Genomic DNA, 25,000 nt, shown 5'->3' with positions numbered 1-25,000 from the left:
TCCTGATAAAGGCGGAAGACAAAAGCCCTGTACACACGACCGGGAATCCCGTCGAGAGAAAAAAACGTTGGTTTTACCGACAGGATTCCTGGCAGGCTTGGCCTGAAAAGCAGTGTATACACACGGCCACACAAAAACCCGCTGTTCTTTTGAATGGCAAAAACGAGGTGACGTCATCCCATATGACGAGCCGGTGTCTCGTCACATTCGATTCCGTCGTGCGCGTTCAGATGAATTTCAAAGCCGCATTTCAGTCTGATTCCGGGGGCAACTTGAAAGACATCTGTGCGGGTTCATGCCAAAAGTAGTGTCAGGAACTACTTTTGGAAACCGATGCAGCGCAGCAAAGTCGGTGTTGCACCGGTTGGGACGCTCTTATTGCAAACAAAATAGGCTCTGATTTGAAATGCAATTTGACCAGGGGCTAAATCAACAAGCTTAACCTAGAAGCTGATTGGTTGCCATGCACAGCTGCTCCAGATTCTGGGGGAAGATTTACTAAAACTGGTGCACACAGAATCTGGTGCAGCTGTGCATAGTAACCAATCAGCTTCTAGGTTTTATTGTCACATTGAACAAACTGAAATTATAAGCTGATTGGTTACTATGCACATCTGCACCAGATTCTGTGCTCCAGTTTTGAGAAATACCCCCTAATGGCCCGTACACACGATCCGAATATCGTACGACGGATCGTACGACTTTTTTCGCTTAATAGTCGCAAGTAAAATGAAATAGGTTATTAAAGTCACGAAAATTCTCGTACGACCGAAAAAAATAATCGGAAGTGATGTCATGTATTGTAATGTATTTGTATTGTATTGTCGGACGACAACTGTACTGACTAAACGAAAATCGTACGATCTTACATCGTACGAGGAAAATTTTCGTGCATGTCCGATCGAAAAATATCGGATGATCGGCTCTCGAAAGTAGTGTACACACGATCCGAAAATCGTACGATTCTTCATCGGACGATCGTTTTCGTCCGATATTCGGATCGTGTGTACGGGCCATTAGGCCCCTTTCAGGCGTGCGGACCGTATGTACGCTTTTTCATCCATCCGTTTGCGGATGAAAAAGGGACATACATTGGTCCCTATGTGATTGCGGGTGTCAGCGAATAAACATCCGCTGACACCCGTAATCACCCGCCTCTGCAAAGATCCGATTTTGCAGACGGAAGAATGTCCTATTTTTTCTTCCGTCTGCGGATCGGATGAACATGGACACACGGTCCGTGTTCATCCGATCCCTCCATAGGGGAGAGCGGAGAAAAGACTGGGCGGTTCGCTGCACAGTGTGCGGGGACCGCCCTGTCAGCCGCCGGCTCAGCCGGGATATACAGAGCGATCCCTGCTGGGATTACGGACACACGGAGGCGGATCATTACTGATCCGCCCCGTGTGAAAGGGCCCTAAATGTGTGTAGAAACTGCACAAGGGTCCAAACATTTGTGTGTATCTACCAGTTGCAGTTCTCCCTCTAAACACAATTAGGATTTATTTAGGAATTACCTTGTCAGGAGAATTCTTGCTGAGGATAAAGGGAAACAAGCGCTCAGACAGACGTCTGCCACCATTTTGGACTCCTCTGCCTTTACACCCGTACATGAAAACATTCTGCTTCTTGCTGTGTCCATGCAGGTCGCAGTACAGCAGTATCTCCCGCTCCTCCATCACTCTATAGAAAGAACAGAGTAAGTCAGACATATTACAGAGGTCATAACATACAAATACCACTGAACCTGCGTTTGGCTAACACTATTTTCACTAAATGTGGCAACAATGGTGTGACAACAAAGGGGCACAACTGGGAGGCAGGGACAAAGTGTTGTCACCCTAAAACAAGAAGTACCGTAATAAGCACTTTCATGGCAGGATCGCCAGAGTTTTTCCTAATGAAAGATGAAGATTGAAATTTATTGAAAATTACTCTGGAAAGAACGATAAAATGTTGAAACTTAAAGAGGTTTTTGTAAATAGTTTTGCATGTGTGGTAACGTACTGCAGCAGTTCACAAAAGTATAATGGGGCCCTTAATATTCTGTTCAGTTAGTCCTGTGATCCAAGAAGCAGAGCTGGGGTGAAATGCAGAGGCACTAAGATCGCCCACGCTAGTCAGGCAAGTAACCTCACTACCAGCAGTCCTACATTGTACCTGAGGCTGTTGATGACCCACCCACAACCTAGGAGTGTTGGAGACCAGAGGAGGAGAGTGCCTGCTGCATAGAAGGCAGTGGATAAGGTAATGAGTCGGCTAGGTGAAACCTCAGACTAAGTGAGCATCTAAAAGGTAAATTTAAGACGTGGTATATTTTTACATAGATACATTGGTCCAGCTTGGACCAATGTAACTATGTATATACCATACCTGGCCAACGCCCCTGGAGGCTAGAAATGACTGTCGTCTACTTTAGTGATTTCCAGCTTTTAGGAGCATCGGCCAGTTACGGTATATACAGTAAATCAATACATTAGTCCAAGCTGGACCAATACAACTGTAAAAATATACCATGTCTGGAATTCAGCTCATTTAATCTAGGGGAGGTTTCACATCGGCTGCACAGCCTGTTCACCAAATCAGAGAAAACTTTGCATTTTCTGAATGCAAATCAATCTCTGATTGGACAAGGTGGAGAGGCAGGGCGGTAACATCATGCTCTCCACCTCAGCCATTCAGAGAATGCTTTGCACCGATTCGGAAAATGCAAAACATTCTCTGAATGGCGCATATGCTGAGCTGCCAACATCCTGTGTTCACAATGCATCAGGCCAGCTGCCCAGCACGAGATCCAGAAGCAAGTGAGTAGCCGTGTCTACTGTGATTTCCAGCTTCTAGGGGCATTGGCCAGGCAACTTTCTCACTATTAGCCTACCCTTAAAGCGGGAGTTCACCCAAAAAAATGTTTTAACATTAGATGGAGGCTCATTTTGTCAAGGGGAATCGGGTGTTTTTTTTTTAAATCGAAGCAGTACTTACCGTTTTAGAGATAGATCTTCTCCGCCGCTTCCGGGTATGGTCTTCGGGACTGGGCGTTCCTATTTGATTGACAGGCATCCGACGGTCGCATACATCGTGTCACGAGTAGCCGAAAGAAGCCGAACGTCGGTACGGCTCTATACGGCGCCTGCGCACCGACGTTCGGCTACTTTCGGAAAATTGTGACGCGATGTATGCGACTGTCGGAAGCCTGTCAATCAAATAAAAAATAAAAAAAAAAACACCCGATTCCCCTTGACAAAATGAGCATCAATCTAATGTTAAAAATTAAGTTTTCGGGTGAACCTCCACTTTAAGCAGTCTATTATGAATTCTGCTGCTAGACTAATACACCTCACTAACCGATCCGTGACTGCTGCTCCTCTCTGCCAATCCCTTTACTGGCTCCCTCTACCCCACCGTATAAAATTCAAAATGCTAACCACAACATACAAGGCCATTCACAACATCGCCCTCATCTACATCACCAACCTCATCTGCAGATATCACCCAAATCATCCCCTCCGCTCCTCCCAGGACCTCCTGCTCTATAGCTCCCTTGTTACCTCCTTCCATGCTCGCCTTCAGGACTTCTCCAGAGCCTCTCCCATCCTCTGGAACTTACTGCCCCGGTATGTCAGCCCCTTACCTAACTCATTTATTCAGGGAAGCCTATCCCAAACCCACCTAACTGTCCCTGAGCCACCCCCATCAAATCATTCTCCACAGCCACTACCTTTTGTACCACCACCCCCTCCCTTTAGAATGTAAGCTCTATGAGGAGGGCCCTCCTGTACCTTCTGTATTGAACTGTACTGCAATTTTGCTGTCCCCCATACATTGTAAAGCACTACGTACACTGTTGCCGCTTTTTGTGTATAATAATAATCCAAGCTGGACAAATGTAATTATGAAAAATATACCATGCTTGGAATTCATAACCCTTGCTATTTGGTGAAGGCGAGGGCGGAATGCTTCACAAAATAATGACATTATATAGCTGACTGGAGTTCAGCTTTACCGGAAAAAAAAAACTGCCTATGCAGGTATTATCTTTGGCCAGCAAGCTCTTTCTCCGATTCAAACCCCCAACATATGCGCCTTTTATCCTTGTCCCCTAATGCAGTAGCTCCAAGCTGAGCGTCTTAAAACTCACTTCTGTGATGATGGGGTTAACAGAAACCTGAGGGTGTCTTAGCAACAAACGTCCTAGCAACAAGGCAGGAAGCCATCTCTGGGAGTTTTTCAATCAGGCCTCAGGTGGTACATAAAAGGCCTACAGGAAGAGCATTATTCAACTTTAGTCAAAGCTGCAAAGCTTGTTTTTTCCTACAGACACCCCTTACCTGCATGAGCAGTTTTTAGGTAAGGGTGAACTATTCCTTTAAGGTAACACAGCTTTATAATATTGAAAGAAAAGCGCTGCTGTAGGCTTTTTTCTCATATACAAGTTAATTATATAATTTCCGGCTAAGACTCACTTTACGCACATTACATTTCAGAAATGGTTAGCCAACGGTAATATTTAGTTTTCCCCGAGTCAGCACTAAATGCATTAAGCATAATATGTTCGATATAGATCTGCCAGCCAAAGATATTTTTACCAGATGATAACTGCGCAAGTTGTAATGCAAAGCTGGGAAAATGACTGCGCTCCTTATTACAATCAATTCTGTCTGTTGTATCAGACTAAATAGGCCCATTATCTGTTCTTGGACTTCTAATTTCCCCAATGCCTAGATCCTGCTCTAGCTTCAAAGGCGGGCTGGTGTGGATTCTCACTGGCAGCATCGTCAGTTGTAATGCTCAAATGTCTTTTACACAGCGAGAAAAATAAATGAAAGCCCAACTTCGGGCTTAGACCTGCCGGCAGCACTATGTTTGGATTTTTTTTTTTTTTGAAGTCATCAGATGTGATGCACTCAGTCCTTTTCCCTTTTTTCAGTTTTCTCCCAGCAGTGTTTGTTCCATCAGATGTGATGCCATCCACACTGCTCTCTGAATCAATATACTGTGGATGAAAGGTGCTGCCAAGGCTCCCCTTCAGGGGGTGGGCCCATGACACCCCTGGGGACCACTGGGCCCTTTAATAGAAAGAAAAAAAGAAAGAAAAAATATATATTTAATTATTTTTAAAAAAAGGGGTTGCCATCTGGGGACCTCTGGGCCCTTTAATTAAAAAAATAATGTGTATATATATATATATATATATATATATATATATATATATATATATATATATATATATATATATATATATATATTTATATATAAAAAGAAATTACAAAAAAAGGGGGGTTGCCATCCGGGACCTCTGGGCCCTTTAATAATAATAAAAAAAAAAGAAACCTCTGGGCCCTTTAATAAAAAATAAATGAAAAAAAAATATATACAAAGAAATAAATAAACATTTATAAAAAAAAGAAAAGAAAAGGGGGGTTGCCATCGAGGGCCCTGGGGACCTCTGGGCCCTTTAATAATAATAATATATATATATATATATATATATATATATATATATATATATAAAAAATAAAAAGAAAAAAAAAAAAGAAATAAAATATAATTATTATTTTTTTTAATAAAAAAAAGGGGGGTTTTCATCTGGGGCCCTGGGGATTTCCGGGCCCCTGGGGACCTCCGGACCCTAAAAATTTTTTAAAATAAATAAAATTGTCCCTTTAATAAAAAATCAAAAACAAAATATTAAAATATATATATATATATTTTTATTAAAAAAAAAAAAATGGGGGTTGCCTTCTGGGCCCCTGGGGACCTCCGGACCACTAAAAAAAGGGGGTTGCCATCCGGGCCCCTGGGGACCTCCGGGCCCCTTACAGGTGTACTGCCTGTACCCCCCTGATGGCGGCCCTGAACCCTGCATTCAAAGTTATGTCCTCTGAGCTGAATGATGCTGGGTGTCAAGCAAGCTGCAAGACTGAGGACATCTTGTGGTGAAAGAGAGGTACTTCAGGAGACAGCTCTAGACTGAAAATAATTAGAGTTCCTTTTTATTTTTTAATTGGACCCATATAAAGAGAAAAAAAAAACAAGTCTGAAGTTGGTCTTTTGAATTGAATAAGTGAAGGTTATAACCTTTATAACACACTGTTAGACAGGAGAATTCGGTTGGTTGCTGATTAGTTGGTAAGTTGAGCTTGGTTATTCTGTGTGTTGACATGCGTGCGCCCTTTCCAGTGCTCCTGACTGTATAGACCAGCCATAGGTAGGGGCAGTGACAGTTAGTCTGTTTTGTTGATGTCATTGTGGTCCGGCAACGCACTAGCACCTTTGCTTCCATGTGCTGGGTGTTTAGTGTGCTCCTGCACCTTTAAGGAGGGCTGGGCTCCCTCCAGTCATCTGCCCTTCATCTATCCATCAGCATCCATGTGCTTCCACTGAGGAGACTTTACATTTTAGAGTTAGGACTGCAGTACACAGGGAGCCTTGACGGGGCCTGCAGCTTACGCATGTATTTGCAAATGCATGCAACTAAACCCCTGTTTTTAACACACTGTTAGACAGGTGAATTTGGTTGGTTGCTGATTGGTTGGTAAGGTAAGTTGAGCTTGGTTATTCTGTGTGTTTGTTGCCATGCGTCTGCCCTTTCAATGCTCCTTGCTGTGAAGACCAGTCATAGGTAGGGGCAGTGACAGTTGTTTTTTGTAAGGTTATAACCCCTGTAAAGTTTATTTTTGCCCTCTTTGTCCCATTAGAGAGATTTACCTTTACTCACTGTCCCATAGCCAAGACAGGAAGTGAGAGAAAATCCCTGCAAATTAAAGGGAATCCCTTGGGGGGCCTCCAGTTCACCAAAACTAGTGTCCCCATTGGAGGATTTCCCCTCTATTACTTTTCTGGGGACAATTCAAAATATAGGACTTTCTTTCACTTTCAATGATAATGGTAAACAGGACACATAGAGAGGGTGAATCTCCATAACGGGGCACAGACAGCAATAAAAACTGACAGGGGTTCTAATCCCTCTCAACTTTATCCAGGAGCTAAAAAAAAAAAAAAAAGTGTTGCCTTTAGTTATAAGAAATAACACTAAACTGTTGATCCAGGGAATATTCATAGTTATATACAGTGCATGCAGAAAGTATTCACAGCACTTCACTTTTTCCACATTTTGTTATGTTACAGCCTTATTTCAAAATGGATTAAATTATTTCCTCAAAATTCTACAAACAATACCCCATAATGACAACGAAGAAGTTTGTTTGAAATCTTTGCAAATTTATTAAAAATAAAAAGGAACATAAGTAGTCACAGCCTTTGCCATGACACTAAAAACTGAGCTAAGGTACATCCTGTTTCCACTGATCATCCTTGAGATTTTTCTACAAAGCGAGTGGAGTAAACTTGTGGTAAATTCAGTTGATTGGACATGATTTGGAAAGGCACACACCTGTCTATATAAGATCCTACAGTTAACAGTGCATGTCAGAGCACAAACCAAGCCATGAAGTCCAAGGAATTGTCTGTAGACCTCTGAGACAGGATTGTATTGAGGCACAGACCTGGGAAGATTAAAGGGCCCAATGAACACAGTGGCTACCATCATCTGTAAATGGATGAAGTTTGGAACCACCAGGACTATACCTAGAGCTGGCCGTCCATCCAAACTGAGCGATCGGAGGAAAAGGACCTTAGTCATGGAGGTGACCAAGAACCAGATGGTCTCTCTGACAGAACTCCAGGATTTCTATGTGGAGAGAGGAGAACCTTCCAGAAAAACAACCATCTCTGCAGCATTCTACCAATCAGACCTGTATGGTAGAGTGACCAGACAGAAACTACTCCTCAGTAAAAGCACATGACCGTGCACCTGGACTTTGCCAAAAGGCACCTAAAGGAATCTCAGACCATGAGGAACAAAATTCTCTGGTCTGATGAAACAAAAATTGAACTGTTTTGTTTGAATGGCAAGCGCCTTGTCTGGAGGAAACCTGGCACGGCTAATCACTTGGCCAATATCATCCCTACAGTGAAGCATGGTGGTGGCAGCATCATGCTGCAGGGATGTGTTTCAGTGGCAGGAACTGGGAGACTTGTCAGAATCGAGGGGAAAGATGAATGCAGCAACGTACAGAGACATCCTTAATGAAAACCTGCTCCAGAGCGCTCTGTCCTGAGACTGGGGTAAAGGTTCATCTTCCAACAGGACAACGATGCTAAGCACACAGCCAATATAACAAAGGAGTGGCGGCAGGACAACTCTGTGAATGTCCTTGAGTGGCCCATCCAGAGCCCAGACTTGAACCCAATTGAACATCTCTGGAGAGTTCTGAAAATGGCTGTGCAACGACGCTTCCCATGCAACATGATGAAGCTTGAGAGGTCCTGCAAGAAGAATGGGAGAAACTGCCCAAAAATAGGCGTGCTAAGCTTGTAGCGTCATACTCAAAAAAAACTTGAGGCTGTAATTGGTGCCAAAGGTACTTCAACAAAATATTAAGGAAAGGCTGTGAATACTTATGTACATGATTTTTAATGAATTTGCAAAGATTTTAAACAAACTTCTTTCACGTTGCCAGTATGGGGTTGAAAATTGAATCACACTATATATAGGATTTTTTTCCCCCTTCTTCAACTTCAAGTTTAGGGTTTTGTGGATGCAGATTTTTAAATAATTAATATATTTGTGTCCATTGTGGAACTTGATGAACATGTGTCTTTTTCCAATCCTATGTAACTGTTCCTGGCAGACTCTCCTACCTAGCATTCTTACTCTTAGCAATTACACTGATATGTCTTGTCTCAGTATTTACAGAATAGAAACAGGTACAGCAATCGAAAATACATTTTGCATCCAACTCCAGAGTGGATTCATTTTATTCCACAAAAGTGAAGTTTACACCCTTAAAAAAAGTAGCTAGAGCTACTGCCACTAGAGGGCACCAAAAATCAAGGCATGGTATTAAGCATGCACAGCACTTTGGCACTGCAGTTATAAAGTAAAAAAAAAAAAAATACACTTTTTTTTGCCAGCCCTTATCAGATAATATAAGCTATGCTGTGATAAATGCCAGCCGTCTTCAAAATGACTGACAGCGGCAGACAGGCCATTAAAGCTAATCAGCCTGGTGCTGGGAGATGTAGGCAGTTGGAGTGGAAGGTACATGGGCAGAGATGCGATCTCTCGGGTGCTAGCAGCTAATAACAAAATAATAATGATTGTTATCTATGATTTCATGCATAAAGGGTTGCAAAAGTCTCTTCTATCGCCCAACAATGGCGAGGACTGTGAGCGAGAAGACTGTGGCTGCTAGAGCGGTTCAGAATTTAAATGAATTAAGTTTTCCTGTTGCTATGCAGCAGAGCTGGCTGCAGGTATAGAATGTATGAACAGAACTGGGGAGCAACACGGGGCACCAAGCTTATCCTAATTCATTAAAGCGGAATGCCAGGAAAAGACACTGCATGGGGTTAACTGCTCATTTAGTCTAGGGGAGCTAAAGGCGATTTTACTTACCCAACCCTCTGCTTCTCTGGGAGATGGCGCTACATCATGCTCTCGCAGTGAATTGTTTTTCTGCATCCTCGTGTCCAGTGCATGGCTATGGACTTTGCATTGGTCTTGTTGATGTCAGGACCTTGGCCTGCTGGAGCACAGGGGTGAAGAAGCTGGGTGGATCATTCTAGCAGCACAGTGGACCCTTTAGGAGGATCAGGTAAGTAAATCTACTTTTCCATGTCCCCTAGACCTAAACGAGCAGTTCTCCCCTGCAGTGGGTCTGTGCCCACAATACAAAGGCTAATTTTTAGGCTTTATGATGTTTGGGTTTAAAAAGAACTGCAACCCTGAAAAAGTGCACCCTGTTTTTCCAGATGTACCTCTGGACCCCTCTGCGTTGTAAAGTCCTAGCCATCTCTACACAAACTCTGCCAACACCAATGAGAATAGGCCTCATGCTGGCTTTGGAACCCTGAAGCTATATCCATGCTGCTGAAAGAAAGTGCCGATATACTGGCACCAGCTATCACGCAGCTCATTAACTAATCATTCAAGGAGGGCATGGTGCCCACCTTGCTAAAACAAGGTACAATAAAACCAATTCTAAAAAAAACTACCCTCGACCCCAAAGACCCAAACAACCGGAGGCCCATAACAGCTCTAAATGTCTTCTCCAAGGTAATGGAGAAAGTAGTTGTACAACAGCTGCAACTGCATTTAGACACCCATAAATTACTTGATCCGTTTCAATCAGGCTTCCGTCCAGGTCACGGAACAGAAACGGCGCTGCTTAAAATATGGGATGACGCTCTAGAGGCCGCAGACGAAGGAGAATCTTGTCTCCTGATACTTGTCTCCTGATACTTGTCTCCTGATACTGATACCTAAGCGCGGCTTTTGACACTGTAGACCACGGACTACTACTGGCTAGGCTAGCTGAAGTAGCCGGAGTCGCTGAAGGTGTTTTACCCTGGTTCTCCTACTTCTTGGAAAACCGATCACAAATAGTGAAACTGGGGTCTTTCACTTCTGAAAAACGTATGGTGTCATGCGGAGTCCCTCAGGGATCTCCCTTATCGCCCGTATTGTTTAATATCTATCTTCGCCCTCTCTTTGAAATCATCAGTAACCAGAAGTTACTTTACCACTCCTATGCAGACGACACACAACTGTATTTCCGCATCTGCAACAAAAAGGATCATTCTCTTGGACTAGAGAAATGCCTCACTCTAATAGATAACTGGATGACAAACAGTTATCTTAAACTCAATGGTTTGAAAACAGAACTTCTCCTGTTTCACGCTAACCGGAAAAATCACCCCACGTCAACATGGACTCCCCCGCCCATTCTGGGTAAAACTATCACCCCTAACACCAAAGTCAAAAGTCTGAGTCATTTTCGATACCTACATGACAATGGATGCACAAATAGGGTCAGTAGTCAGCGGATTCCACCATCTGCTGCGCCTACTACGCAGACTCACGCCCTTTATCCCGAAAGAGGACATTGCAGTCGTGGTGGGAACAATCATCAATTCCAGACTTGACTACGCAAATGCCCTCTATCTAGGACTCCCCAAATACCAAATCACTCGTCTGCAAGTCGTTCAAAATACGGCCGCTCGACTAGTGACTGGGAAAAAACCATGGGAATCAATCTCACCTTCACTGAGATCCCTTCATTGGTTGCCAGTAAAAGACAGAATCACTTTCAAGGCACTCTGCCTAATACATAAAAGTGTATTCAAGGCAACGCCCCCCAATATCTATGCGAAAAAATAAAAGCCCATAACCCCAATCGCATTCTGCGATCCACCAATCAAAACCTCCTCCAGATACCCAAAGCCAGATACAAGTCCAAAGGAGATCGAAGATTTGCAGTCCAGGGACCTCGCCTGTGGAATGCACTACCAACTACCATCCGACTGGAGTCGGACCACTTGGCCTTCAGGAGAAAGCTTAAAACCCATCTCTTCTGAGGTCAAGGGGTTCCTTACCCATGAAATGGATACAGCGCCCAGAGTTGCGCCCATGTGTTGCGCTTTACAAGTCTCTCTCTCTCTCTCTCTCTCTTTCTGCTCCTCCGCTGGTGATATCACCACCCCAGAGCCAGCACATTAAAATTGGCTGAATTTGTAGGAAGCTTAGTGGGACTTTACAGGGATCCTCAAAAGAAAGAAGGAATGTTTGCCTTCAAATGCAAAGCACACTGGATGTTGAATGCTGCAAAGATGACAGATTATCTTTAAAGTTCACCTAGCATCAGATTTTTTTAACAACCAACAGATTTTTAATTCTCCTAGGCTAGCCTTGTGACCGTTCTGCAGCACTGTATAGCCAAAAGCATAACTCAGATTTCTACACAAATTGGTAACATAAAACGTTTCAGTATATTCATGCAGAGTAAGGCAGGGCGTGCGTTAATCTTTTTTTTTCATTCAACCTGCAGGTTGATCACCTGATTCTCCCTCTGAGTTATTGTATTCTGACAGTGGGAAGACTTTCCCACCATCAGAATACAATGATCAGTGCCACCGGCACTGATCGATTGGGAAAAACCCAACAGGGTGATTGTACAGAAATCAACCAACTTCTATACAACTAGCCTGCCCATACATGGATGAAAATTTGACCGATCCCTGCTGAACCGGTCCAATTTCAATCCATGTAAAGCCAGCTTAGAAGGGAAACTTTAATGTTTAGTGTACATAAAGGATGTTCCCTCAACTGTCACCCAAACGGTCATTCTGATATATTCCCAGTGCACTATTTAAAGTTGAACTGAAGTTTTACTGCAAGAAACAGCAAACAGGACCATTCTTATTGCAGAACAAACATGCATTGTCTTTCCTGCAATAAAATGCTCCTTCCTACCTGCTCACTGTTTTCTCCAGTGCTGTAAAATGAGCTGTGCATGCATATCTCAGCTTACAGTGCCAGGCAGGACTCTGAGTGCCAGGATGATGACGTCATCCCTCGACGGCCAATGAAGAGGCCTGAAAACTCAGATGAAGATGCTGGGGCCAGCACGGGACCGTTGGACAGGTACGGTAAGTATTTAGCTCCACTTTAAGTCTTTGCAAGTATAAAGTATTTGAATTTCCCTCTTGATCCAGTACATCGTTACATTACATTACTGGATGGTATTCAGCAGTACTATGAAGCACGCTTTATGGGGTAGATTCATGTAGGAGATACGATGCCGTCGTATCTCTGAGTGTGCGGCGTTGTATCTATGCGGCTGATTCATAGAATCAGTTACGCATAGATTTGACTAAGACCTGACCAGCGTAAGTCTCTTACGCCGTCGTATCTTAGTTGCAATTTTAGGCTGGCCGCTAGGTGGCGCTTCCGTATATTTACGCGTTGAATATGCAAATTAGGTAGATACGCCGATTCAGAAACGTACGTTTGCCCGGCGCATTTTTTTACGTAGTTTACGTTAGGCTTTTTCCGGCGTATAGTTACCCCTGCTATATGAGGCGTTTCCTATGTTAAGTATGGACGTCGTTCCCGCGTCGAGTTTTGAAAATTTTACGTCGTTTGCGTAAGTCGTTTGCGAATAGGGCTGGATGTGATTTACGTTCACGTCGAAAGCAATGACGATTTGCGGCGGAATTTCGAGCATGCGCACTGGGATTTTTTCATGAACGGCGCATGCGCCGCTCATAAAATATATCAAATACGTGGGGTCACAGTAAATTTAGATAAAACACGCCCACACCATCCACATTTGAATTACGCGGGCTTACGCCGGACCGTATACGTTACGCCGCTGTAACATAGGGCGCAAGTTCTTTCTGAATACGGAACTTGCGCCCTAAATTACGGCGGCGTAACGTATCTGAGATATGTTACGCCGCGCGGATAGATACTCCATTGTATCTGAATCCGGCCCTATGTGTTTGCAAAAAAATTATGTGGCTTCTCATTGAAATAATATAAATTATATAGATAACATTTAATTTAAATTCCATTTATGGTGGGATGGGAAAATCAGTGTGCTGCTGGTTCTCCTCCCTGAGCTTTCTAAGCTCCTTATGCAGCAGAGAACAGAGAGTATATGATCACTTATTAAAAAAGAGTGAAAAAAAGGTATTTATAATGTTTTTTTACATACAGTATTACACACAAATGTTTGGTCTTTCATTTCTATTTTAAATTGAATGGGTTGTTTTACAAGTTGAGGGTTTACATCTACTTCAACATACTTAGAAGGCGAGACCGCCATCTTGGATACACTCAATTGAGCCAAATAACCTTTGAGTAATAAAACTGTTAGCAGTTTAAGCAATCGCATATTTGTGAAGGAATTTATCTCTTACCGTTTAATCATGTTACGAGTGAACCATATGGATGGGAAAGAGTCTTTCAACCTAGACTTGTAGTTACGATTAAGGTCTCGACCAGTAAGGGAGCAACGGTAGTTGCCTACAATCACTCCATCTGGATTTAACATAGGCACCACTTTAAAGACAAAGGTGTCCCTTAGCAACTGAGCATCAATTTGGGAGCTTAGGATGTAGTCCAGGAAGCCTTTCATCACCCAGGAACTGTTGGTCTCACCTGGGTGAACTCTGGCTGTCAAAATCACAGCCTTTTTCTTCTTGGATTCCTTGGCAGCTGGGGAAGGGCTGGTGATAGTTAACACATAGACAATATTCCCAGCCAACGAATGACACAAGACCCGCATCTTACAGAACTTGGAGCGTTCTGGGTCACTGGCAATCCCGGCCAAGTAATCCTGAAGATTGGAATAGGTGTATGGGTAACAATGGGCAAAATAACAAACATCTCTACTGTGTGGGAACCTGAAGGTCCAGGACAAGGAGTAATAGGATTGTCCATCCTGACCAAGGTTGTTCTTGTAGTACTTGATCTCATCCCCAATTCTCTTCCATCCAATCTGTCTTGTAGTTGCCTCTTTTTCAGAATACATAAGAGGTCTCATGCCATGGTTGTAGAGGCTGGTTGGTTTCATGAAGTTGATGATAGTAAAGCGGTACAGAATGCCAGCTCTCATGTTTGTCACTCGGAAATAATACCACTGGGTGTGTCGGTTCGTGTAGAGGTCAGTACGAAGGGTCAGCTCATACTCATGTTTACCCCTTTAAGAAAACACAAACAAAAGTACAGAAAAGAGTCAGTGAATGTGTCTTTCACCAAACATTTACTAGTGCAAAAATTTTAAGTAGAGCCCCACATAGAATAATGTAATAGACCATAATAAAGTACCATCATCCAAATTGAAATAGGGAAGCGAAAGAGGGTTGGGAGTATAGGGGCAGTTGCTGAAGGTGACCGTACACGTATACCCACCCGAAGGGTTATAATGGTACTGATATACAACAATGTTTTTTTCAATATAAAAAAAAGTTTAATATCGCTTCTTCAGGAGGAGTTGTCTATGAAACAGATAATACAGTACGATACATAGTAGATACAGTATGATACAATCAGTGCACATATAGTCATACATTATTGGCTGTATTACTATATGTGCACTGACTGTATCATACTGTATCTACTATGTATCTTACTGTATTATCTGATTCATAAACAACCTCTCCTGAAGAAGCGGTTCCATTCCACGAAACTAGTTGAGGAAAGACCTGTAAATACTCCACATATCTCTGTATGTTATTTTATATGTATTAAACTTATTTTTAGATTGAAAAAAACATTGCAAACATTTACTAGTGGTGAATCAATCTCTGTAATTTAAAACACATGCACCTAGAAGATTCATGCGCAGTGAAGGTTTTGTCTATATCAGATTCACTGTTTTATAAATAGGTGTTATTTAAAAGATGCCTGATCTCATTCTGAATGTTAGCTGTCACTGTTTATCCAGTTGCTGCCAGACCTCATACACAGAGAAAAGTGCGAAAATAGAGCTAAAACCATAAGGCCCCGTACACACGACCGAGGAACTCGACGTGCCAAACACATCGAGTTCCTCGGCGAGTTCAGTGTGGAAGCCGCCGAGGAGCTCGGCGGGCCGACTTTCCTCATTGAACAACGAGGAAATAGAGAACATGTTCTCTTTTCGGCCCGACGAGTTCCTCGACGGGTTCCTCGCTGAAAAGTGTACACACGACCGAGTTTCTCGGCGGAATCCAGCTCTGACCGAGTTTCTGGCTGAATTCTGCCGAGAAACTCGGTCGTGTGTACAGGGCCTAAGGCTATCTTATTAGTATTACGATCATTAAAGGGACACTAAAAGGCAGAATTTTTTTTTTTTTAAATAACAAACATGTTATACTTACCTTCACTGTGCAGCTTGTTTTGCACAGAGTGGCCCCCGAATCCTGTCTTCTGGGGTCCCTCGGCGGCTGTCTCGGCTCCTCCTCGCAAAAGCTTTCCACGTTCATGCGAGCTCCCTCGCATGGTGGAAAGCTTTTGCGAGCGCGCTCCTGTGATACAGCGGCGGCCATAGCCGCCGACTGTATCACTCGGCCCCGGCACACCGCGTCATCTGTTGTGACTGACAGCAGCACCAGCCAATGGCTGCGCTGCTATCAATTCGCCCAGCCTAGCCAATCAACAGCCAGGCTGGGAACCGAACATGACAAGCACGCGCCCGGGACTTTTGAACGGTGAGGTAAGTAAGGGGGGGGGGGGGTGGGCGTCGATGCTGTCAGGATGCATTAAGGTAAAAAAAACTTTTACCTTTACAACCCCTTTAAGTATTGATGTTGATGCAAGTAATCTGGCTCGTGGGCAGGTGACTTTTACACCCCAGAGGACCTCCACAGTCTCCTTAGTGTAACGTATTCAAAACTTAAAAAGTCAGGGGGGACAATCTAAAAAGTAGTCAATGTGTCTCAGGTAGGGCCGAAACAACTAATCGATTAATCGACAACTAATCGATTATGAAATGAATCGATTACAATTTTCATAATCGATTAATCCGCCAGTAACATAATGGGGTTAAAAAAACTAAAATTAGCCCTTTATAGTACAAAAAAGCAAATCGCTACTGTAAATATTACTTTCACTGTCCCACAGTAAAAAAAATTAACCCCTTACAGTAGCGATTATTTGCTCTTTTTGTACTTATTTTTGTTTTTTTAACCCCCATTATGTTACTAAACATCTCAGGCCTGGGTCACACCTCTTTTTTTTGGTGCTTTTTGCAGAAACACACTACAGTTCATTTACATGTTTTCCTATGGGACACATTCACATCCATGATTTTTTTTCAGCTGCTGCACATTTGGAAAGGTTTTTGGTTCAATATACTTCAATGGAGAAGCTGCAGAAAAGCATGTAATGTGTTTTTGCGGCAATTTGTGTTTTGTAATCTGCCCAACAACAAATTGGCCCAAAAAATATTTAAAAATGCAAATTTTTTATATTTTTTTAGGCTATTATCCGATTAATCAAAACAATAATCGGCCAACTAATCGATTATGAAAAGAATCGTTAGTTGCAGCCCTAGTCTCAGGGGTCCAAAAATGACCAAATCACGTCTAAAACTGCTGGTATATGGTGCAAATATGGTCTAATAATATGAAGCCATTTATTCTAAATGGCAAACAACTGTTCAAGGCTTTTTGGCCATCATCAGTGCAGTGTATGGAAAAGGCCGCAAACAAATAATGTGCATGCCTCTACCCACTATCTTGAAATGAGGAAAAATCTACCTTCTGTTTTAAGAAGACTTTGCACTGATTCTGTTGTAGGGCTTTTTGAATTTTTTTACTGCCTTCTCTCCATAGCCTGTACTATATTTTGTTAATGATTTGGGACTGAATGTTCAGATTCTTGTGTAGCACCCTGCTTCCATTGAGTAGGCACTATGTGTTAAATTATATTTGCCTAAACAGTAGTTTTGGCTCAGAATGATTATTCTAAATTGTTGGTTCTGTTCAGTTCGGCTGGGTTGCACAAGTTTCCCCCTGACGGTGGGTGTCGCTGTCACAGCAAGTCCCGGTTGGAAAGGCAACAGGCTGGATGTATTGGGTATCTCTCTCTCAGAAGAGGCTCAGGGGGCATGGTCAACTCGTTGTGCATTTTGGGGAGGGGTACTTAAGGGACAGACGCCATTTAGCAAGGTTCGTCTTCTGACCCCGACCTGGCCTCAGGGATGCTGAGCTGTTTTATAGCCTCTGGGCCGGCTGGCCCGAGGCCTAGCAGCTGAGAGTAGGCCCAGGAATTTCTGGGGCCTACTGATCCAGGGACGGTCCTTCGCTACCTTGTCTGTGGAAGGAAGCTGAACCAGTGGGATTCAATTGATGGCCGTACCCTGGCGGATTTACCTCACTGTGCTGCCGGTCCGGCTGAAAGATTCTTGGCACCGCGAGTAGTGTAACTTTTGTTGGAACTATATCGTGTGCAGTCGGTTACATGATCTTGTGGCAGAAGATCGTGAGCCTGACGACACTTATCAAGTCTGTGGCAGAGACTTTTTTTTTTTCCCGAGCTTCGCATCAGCTGCTAGGCTGGTAAGAGTAGGCCTATCTCGTGGTTGCTACAATCCAGTGTGGAACTAAGTTAATCCTCTGGATCTAAGTGGTACCCGTGATTCGCAAAGCTAAAGTGCCTGAGTCTTTCCCTGTCCCTCTACCCCTCTGTTGGAGAACTTGGAAGAGACTTTGTGTTGGTGCGTACATTCTTATGGACAACTCTTCAAGGACAACCCCAGAAACGAGCGTATGGAACAGTAAGGTAACGGCAGGCCCAAATCTAAACCAGCAGCTCCTTCGGGGGTAGTGCTACACTTGCACTACCCCAGTCAGTGGTAACAAATTCTCTTTAAATAAAGCAGTTATGAAAGATTCTACAAGTTACTTAGTTTTCTGTATGCCACCCAGCTGCTTCTGATTGGCCCTTGATAGTGGGGTGGGGAGATTGGACAAAGCAGGACCTCAGCTTATCAGTAGCCAGCTACTTGGCCCACTTTGATTATGAGATCTCTAGAATCCAATGGAGATCAGACCCAGAATCCAAAAAAATATTGTCCATGTTCTGGATTAGCAAATGCCAACGGTGGTGGAGGTGGGCATATAATTACAGGCCAAGCTTGTACAAATGGCATTAGCCAGAAGTCCTTTCTTCTCTAACAGGGGTTGATTTGGTCCATTCTGTGCTCACGCCTTTATACTAAAAGTTGAACTTAGAAGCTTTTCCTCTTTCCGATTTCCATAATATCTTTTTAACTCAATCACTGATTGAACAAATTCTCATTGTTCTCCCCTATCGGGCAATGTTCTCAGCAGCTCACCTCCAGCAGGCAGTAAACACAATATGGATATCACAAAAGGCGTGAGTTCACACTGACATGCGGGAGTGCTGTCAGCCTCTGGAGTGGAGGGCGTGTGTTATCCTATTATTATGCACAGCTACTAACTGAATTTATGGCAATTTATTCTATAAAAAGCAGACAGCAACTCAACTGGCTTGGGAAAAAAAAAACGCTTTCCCGCTGAGAAAATAAAAATGCTAATGTGGATAATAGATTTCTGAAATGGACCCGACTGCATAAGATGTCAGTGTATGGAATTAACAGCATTCTAAGAGAAGGAAAAAGTGCCCGTGATTGGCTCATCACCGCTCTGTATTCATGCCGGACAGAGGCTCTGCGCTTACCGATCACTCTGCGCACCAGGGAGCCCATATATTTATGCCAAAGGACTAACAGTACCTTATTTTGCCTGCGGAAACTTATCAGAGAGCTGTCTGTGAAGGTTCTCACATTCAACTGGACTTGTTCTGTAATAATGAAGACGTTTGGTAGCTTATCCAAGACACGTCTTCAGTTCCAATGAGTGTCAGGAAGCTACTCCTGCATTTATATTCACACAGTTAGCACAAACGCCTTAATCCGGTCATCCAAGGTTAAAACCGCACAATATGTAGAAAACAGATAGTGTTGAAGGCCCTCACCCCTGTTCGGGGATAGTTGTACTAATTTGATGTAGATGACCTCTTTCTCTCCACTCTTGTGAACCATTTGTTCTCTATTCAATATATGGACAAAGAAAACAGGCTCTCTAAGTCAATCTAGTATAAGTATCCCCAGCAAGGGCGGGGGGCCTTTGACATCATCAGCTTCCCCATACAATGCTGTTTTAACATCTCTACCCCCAATCCACACCTTCAGAATTGAAGGATTCACACTTATGTGGGATGGAATCATGCAACTATCATAGGGTGGTTCCACAATTTTCACAACTTCCATTCTGTTCCTGGACAATCAACATCTGCCTCGACACATTCCTTGGTAATTGGATTAGGTGTCAATGCTACGTATAAATACTGCTTTATTAGAAATGTGACTTGGAGAAGCTATGAAACTTCTTCAACAGAACCCTCAGTCATGCCAGTCAGATGTTTGACACCTGTGCAGATTTCCTGGCACCAAGAATTACATTTTTTATATCTCCCATCCTGTTCTTGGACAATCAACATCTGCGTTATGCCTAGTACACAAGGGCCGAACGTCGGGAAAATATCGACCGGTTCAATAAAAACCGGCCGATATTCAGCCTGTGTGTATGTCAGCCGGTCCGACAGAAGCCGGCCATTTGGATGAGCATGCTGGGAAATCAGCAGCCAATCGGCGCTCTCAGCCAATGGCTGACTGTAGTGTTCTGGCAGGGGGGGCAGAACAAAACAGCTCAGCAGGGGAGATTGCTGTACTAACATTGGATGGTTAGCACAGCGGCTGCAACCGGAGCTGTCAGTTCTTTTTTCGTTCAACCCACTGGTTTGGACACAACATAAAAACTAAAAGAAGGTACTGCTGCGCTGTAAGTGGGGGATGGGAAAGGTGTGTAAAGGAAGTAAAAGATGGTCTGTCTGTGGTTGGAACAGTACAAACAAAATGGCATCAAAAAAATGATCAGTGAACTGACTGACAAAGGTGTATCAATTCTATGCATGAGTGCTAATAGATAACTTCATGAACTCTTCTTGGTATAGTGAAATAAATAATAGAATAAGTGATGAAAAATACAAATAAAGATAAACAATGTGCATAACACAGCACCCAAGTGACTGGGATAAGCTAAGCTAAAAAGTCCATGCAGCAGAGCTTAATAATAAGAACGGAAATATGAATGATAATCAAAAGTCCAAAATTAAAAAGTGCTGGTGTAGATCATCTTTTACTTCCTTTACACACCTTTCCCATCCCCCACTTACAGCGCAGCACTACATTCTTTTTGTTATTATTCTATGGTCTGATACACCTTTTAAGTGCCGCAGCTGTACCCCCTTTGTCCCCTACCCCCCCCCACCTCCTTTAGTAGCACGGTAATACCCACCCCTTCACAAAATAAACTATTACTGTGTACTAGGCTTTACTATGTTCATTGGTAAGTAAATTAGGTTGGGGTATGTTCCAGACACTCATTATGATGGAAGAAGTGACTTGAAGAAGAAACATTTTCAGCATTACAGAAACAGTACAGCTGAGTGCGACTAACTACTACTGACTTAGTCAGAAAGTTAATCTGTCATATAAGTAACCACTAGGGGGAGCAACTACACAATGAATGGTTAGAGTCAAACAGCTCCACTGTGATTTTAGTTAAAACAGAATTAGCGTTTTAAAGTGTATATAAACCCTACAATGGATTTCAAATTTTTGGACCCTTTTGGACTGGTAAATAAACCATTGAATATTATTTTTATATCTGCTTGATAAGCTGAAAAAAATTCCCTTTTGAACCTGCCAGAAAATTTGTGAGATGGAAACGACTTGTGCTAACTGTTATCAGTTACAATGTTTTTACCTGTCTCCGAGACCTACAGAACCATGCCACCTATGTTATGGACAACATGAAACGGATGGGATTTCATAATTCTTTCTCACTTCTGTTGTCCAGCTTCAGAAGGGTGAGTGAGCATTTTGTACCCCTTGAACACGAAGTGTGTTACTAGCAGGATCAACAGGTCAACATGAAGGTAAAAAGAAAAAGAAAGAAGGGGCCACATCTGAAGACTTGTAAGCACCGGGGGGGGTGCTACCGCCTGGAATTGAGAAGCGGGGGGGGGGGGGGCTGCCGAGAATTGAGAAGCGGGGGAGGGGGGGGGCTTTACAAAAAAAATAAGAAATAAACAAGAATATATATTAAAAACAAGGGTGGTAGCCATCCGGGGCCCTGGGGACCTCTGGGCCCTTTAATAAAAAAAATAAAAAAGGTATATTTTTATGTTTTTTAAAAGGGGGGTTGCCATCTGGGGCCCTGGGGACCTCTGGGCCCTTTAATAATAATAAAAAAAAAAAAAAATATATAAATATATATATATATATATATATATATATATATATATATATATATATATAAAGAAATTACAAAAAAAGGGGTGTTGCCATCCAAAAAAAAAGAAAGCTCTGGGCCCTTTATTAAAAAAAATATATAAAATAATATATAAAATAAACATTTATAAAAAAAAAAGAAAAAAAAAGGGTGGTAGCCATCCGGGGCCCTGGGGACCTCTGGGCCCTTTAATAAAAATAAAAAAATAAATAAAAAATATATAAAAAATATATGTTTATTTTAATTTTTTTTTAAAAGGGGGGTTGCCATCTGGGGCCCTGGGGACCTCTGGGCCCTTTAATAAAAAAAAAAAAATATATATATATATATATATATATATATATATATATATATATAAATATACGTATATATATATATATATATATATATATAAAGAAATTACAAAAAAAGGGGGGTTGCCATCCAAAAATAAAGAAAGCTCTGGGCCCTTTAATAAAAATATATATATATATATATATATATATATATATATATATATATATATATATATATATATATATATATATATATATATAAACAAAAATAAAAAAATAAAAATTTATAAAAAAAAAAAGGGGGGGGGGGTTTGCCACATGGGGCCCTGGGGACCTCTGAGCCCTTTAATAATATATATATATATATATATATATATATATATATATATATATATATATATAAGAAATAAAAAAGAAATAAAATATATACATTTTTTTTTTTTTTTAAATAAAAAGGGGGGTTGCCACCCTGGGCCCTGGGTATCTCCGGGCCCCTGGGGACCTCTGGACCCCCCCCCAAAAAAATGGCCCTTTAATAAAAAATAAAATATATTAAAAAAATATATATTTAAAAAAAAAAGGGGGGGGGGTTTCCATCTGGGGCCCTGGGGACCTCCGGGCCCCTTACAGGTGTACTGCCTGTACCCCCCTGATGGCGGCCCTGGCTAAAATACACCTAAACCCAATCACCAGGAAGCACTGGGTAGTGTATAAAGGTGTCAGGAGGTCCCTTTGAAGAGACACAGTCACTTTGGCCAGCATGGGCAGGATGACAGGGTCTCTTTAACCACTTAGCGTCCGCTGCACAACTATACAAGTCGGCAGAATGGCACGCCTGGTCATATGGACGTATATATACGTCCCCTTTAAGAAGCAGCATTGTAGCCCGCCGCAAGCTCCGTGAGTGTGACCGCAGGTCACTCTATGTCCGCTGAGAGTCCCGCAATCGTCTCAGGGAGAGGAAAAATTGGGAAATGCTGATGTAAACAAGCATTTCCCCTTCTGCCTAGTGACAGGACACTGATCACAGCTCCCTATGATCGGGAGCAGCGATCAGTGTCGTTTCACACATAGCCCATCCCCCCTACAGTTAGAACACATCCCTAGGACACACTTAACCCCTTCAGTGCCCCCTACTGGTTAACACCTTCACTGCCAGTCACATTTACACAGTAAATAGTGAATTTTTATAGCACTGATCACTGTATAAATGTGAATGTCCCAAAATAGTGCCAAAAGTGTCCGATGTGTCCGCCGTAATGTCACAGTCACGATAAAAATCGCCGATTGCCGCCATTTCTAGTAAAAAAAAAAAACATTAATAAAAATGCCATAAAACTATCCCCTACTTTGTAGATGCTATAACTTTTGCGTAAACCAATCAATAAACGCTCGGTCGTGTTTTTTTTTACCAAACATATGTAGAAGAATACGTATCCGCCTAAACCGAGGAAAAAAAACAGTTTTATATATTTTTTGTGGATATTTATTATAGCAAAAAGTAAAAAATATTGCTTTTTTCCCCCAAAATTTACGCTTTTTTTGTTTATAGCGCAAAAAAAAAAAAAACGCAGACGTGATCAAATACCACCAAAAGAAAGCTCTATTTGTGGGGTAAAAAAGAACATAAATTTTGTCTGGGAGCCACATCGCATGACCGCGCGGTTGTCAGTTAAAGCGGCGCAGTGCCGAATCGCAAAAAGTACTCTGGTCTTTGGGCAGCCAAATGGTCCGGGTTTACACTACTGTGGGATTGAAATCACTGAACTCGCACGATTTCATACCCGCATATCAGTCAGGGGCGATTTCAGAGACATCTGTGTGGGTTCCTGCACAGATGTAAATCTCACCCGAATTCGCCAAAAGTAGTACAGAAAATACCTATTTTTTAGGGAATTCGGATGGTGATTTTGCCGGCAATAGCCGCTGATTTGGCATGCGATTTGACATGTCAAATCCCAACAATGTAAACCTGGGTTCGAAGCAAACTGGATTTCCTACTATCGGCTTTGTGGAGACATACCATACCAGAGTTAAATCAACAATCAAATAGAATGTGCTTACACCTGGACCGCTTTCAGCAGATTGCCACTCTCGAATCGAGACTCAAACACCAGCTCCGAATCATCACAGCCGCATGAAGACACCGGCTTTAGGGGACTGCGATTCCCACCTACCCGGGAGCACATGAAACACAGCTCCTTCCATCCTGCCAAGAAAACAGAGAAGGTATATTATATAAATGTTACATACATGAGAGGGGAATCTAGAGGAGAGAAAAGGAGCGGGGCAAAAAGGAAACTGGCAAAGTGTGCGAAAAGGAAAGATAAAGAGGGCAAAATCGTTCAAATACTCGTAGATGGACAACAGAACACCATTCATAATAAATACTACTGAAGGAACGGATTATTTCACTGGCCTGCCGAAGAAGGATCAGTTCTGCCAGAAAGATGGCTGTGCAGGTCAAGGATAAATTTCACTTTTATTAAAACCGTCATAACATTAATAACTGCTACACAAGGCATTTTAAATGTAAAGCATTTTAAAGCGTATGTCCAGCCAAGTTTTTTTTTTGCACTTTGGATTGATTTGGGAAGGATTAGAAAAGTTGTCCGTGTTTTATTGATATCCAGATCTCCATTAGAGAGATTTACTCTCTTATATCTCATGCACACTTGAAGCCAAAAACGCTGCTTTTACAGGCATTTGAGCCTCCACGTTAACCTATGGGGTAGATTTACTAAAGGCAAATAGACTGGGCACTTTGCAAAGTGCAGAGGTTCCAGAGCTTAGTAAATGAGCAGAAGCTCTGCCAACTTCCAGCATCCAATCATGTGCAAGCAAAAATGCTGTTTTTTTTTTTTTTTTTCATTTTTCATGCACATGATTGGGTATTCTTTGCAAAGTAAAGCTTTACCCTGCACACGATTGGATGATGGAAGTCAGCAGACCTTCTGCTCGTTTAATAAGCTCTGGAGCAACTGCATTTGCAAAGTGCACAGTCTATTTGC

General features: G+C 42.4%; 1 protein-coding gene across 2 annotated transcripts in view; it reads right to left on the bottom strand.

Moving 5' to 3' along the window:
• AGBL3 (AGBL carboxypeptidase 3) overlaps positions 1-25,000 on the bottom strand; it is a 229,155-nt gene that overhangs the window by 81,354 nt on the left and 122,801 nt on the right. For both annotated transcript variants that reach the window (XM_040345660.1, XM_040345661.1), the window contains exons 6-8: positions 24,054-24,198; positions 13,768-14,550; positions 1,518-1,683 (exon numbers count right to left, since the gene is read on the bottom strand). In XM_040345660.1, coding sequence (XP_040201594.1) covers positions 1,518-1,683; positions 13,768-14,550; positions 24,054-24,198 — 1,094 coding nt within the window. The remainder of the gene's footprint in view (positions 1-1,517; positions 1,684-13,767; positions 14,551-24,053; positions 24,199-25,000) is intronic.

Source organism: Rana temporaria, chromosome 3 (genome assembly GCF_905171775.1).
Source record: "Rana temporaria chromosome 3, aRanTem1.1, whole genome shotgun sequence".
Classification (NCBI taxonomy): domain Eukaryota; kingdom Metazoa; phylum Chordata; class Amphibia; order Anura; family Ranidae; genus Rana; species Rana temporaria.
This window is presented reverse-complemented; position numbering and strand designations above follow the sequence as displayed.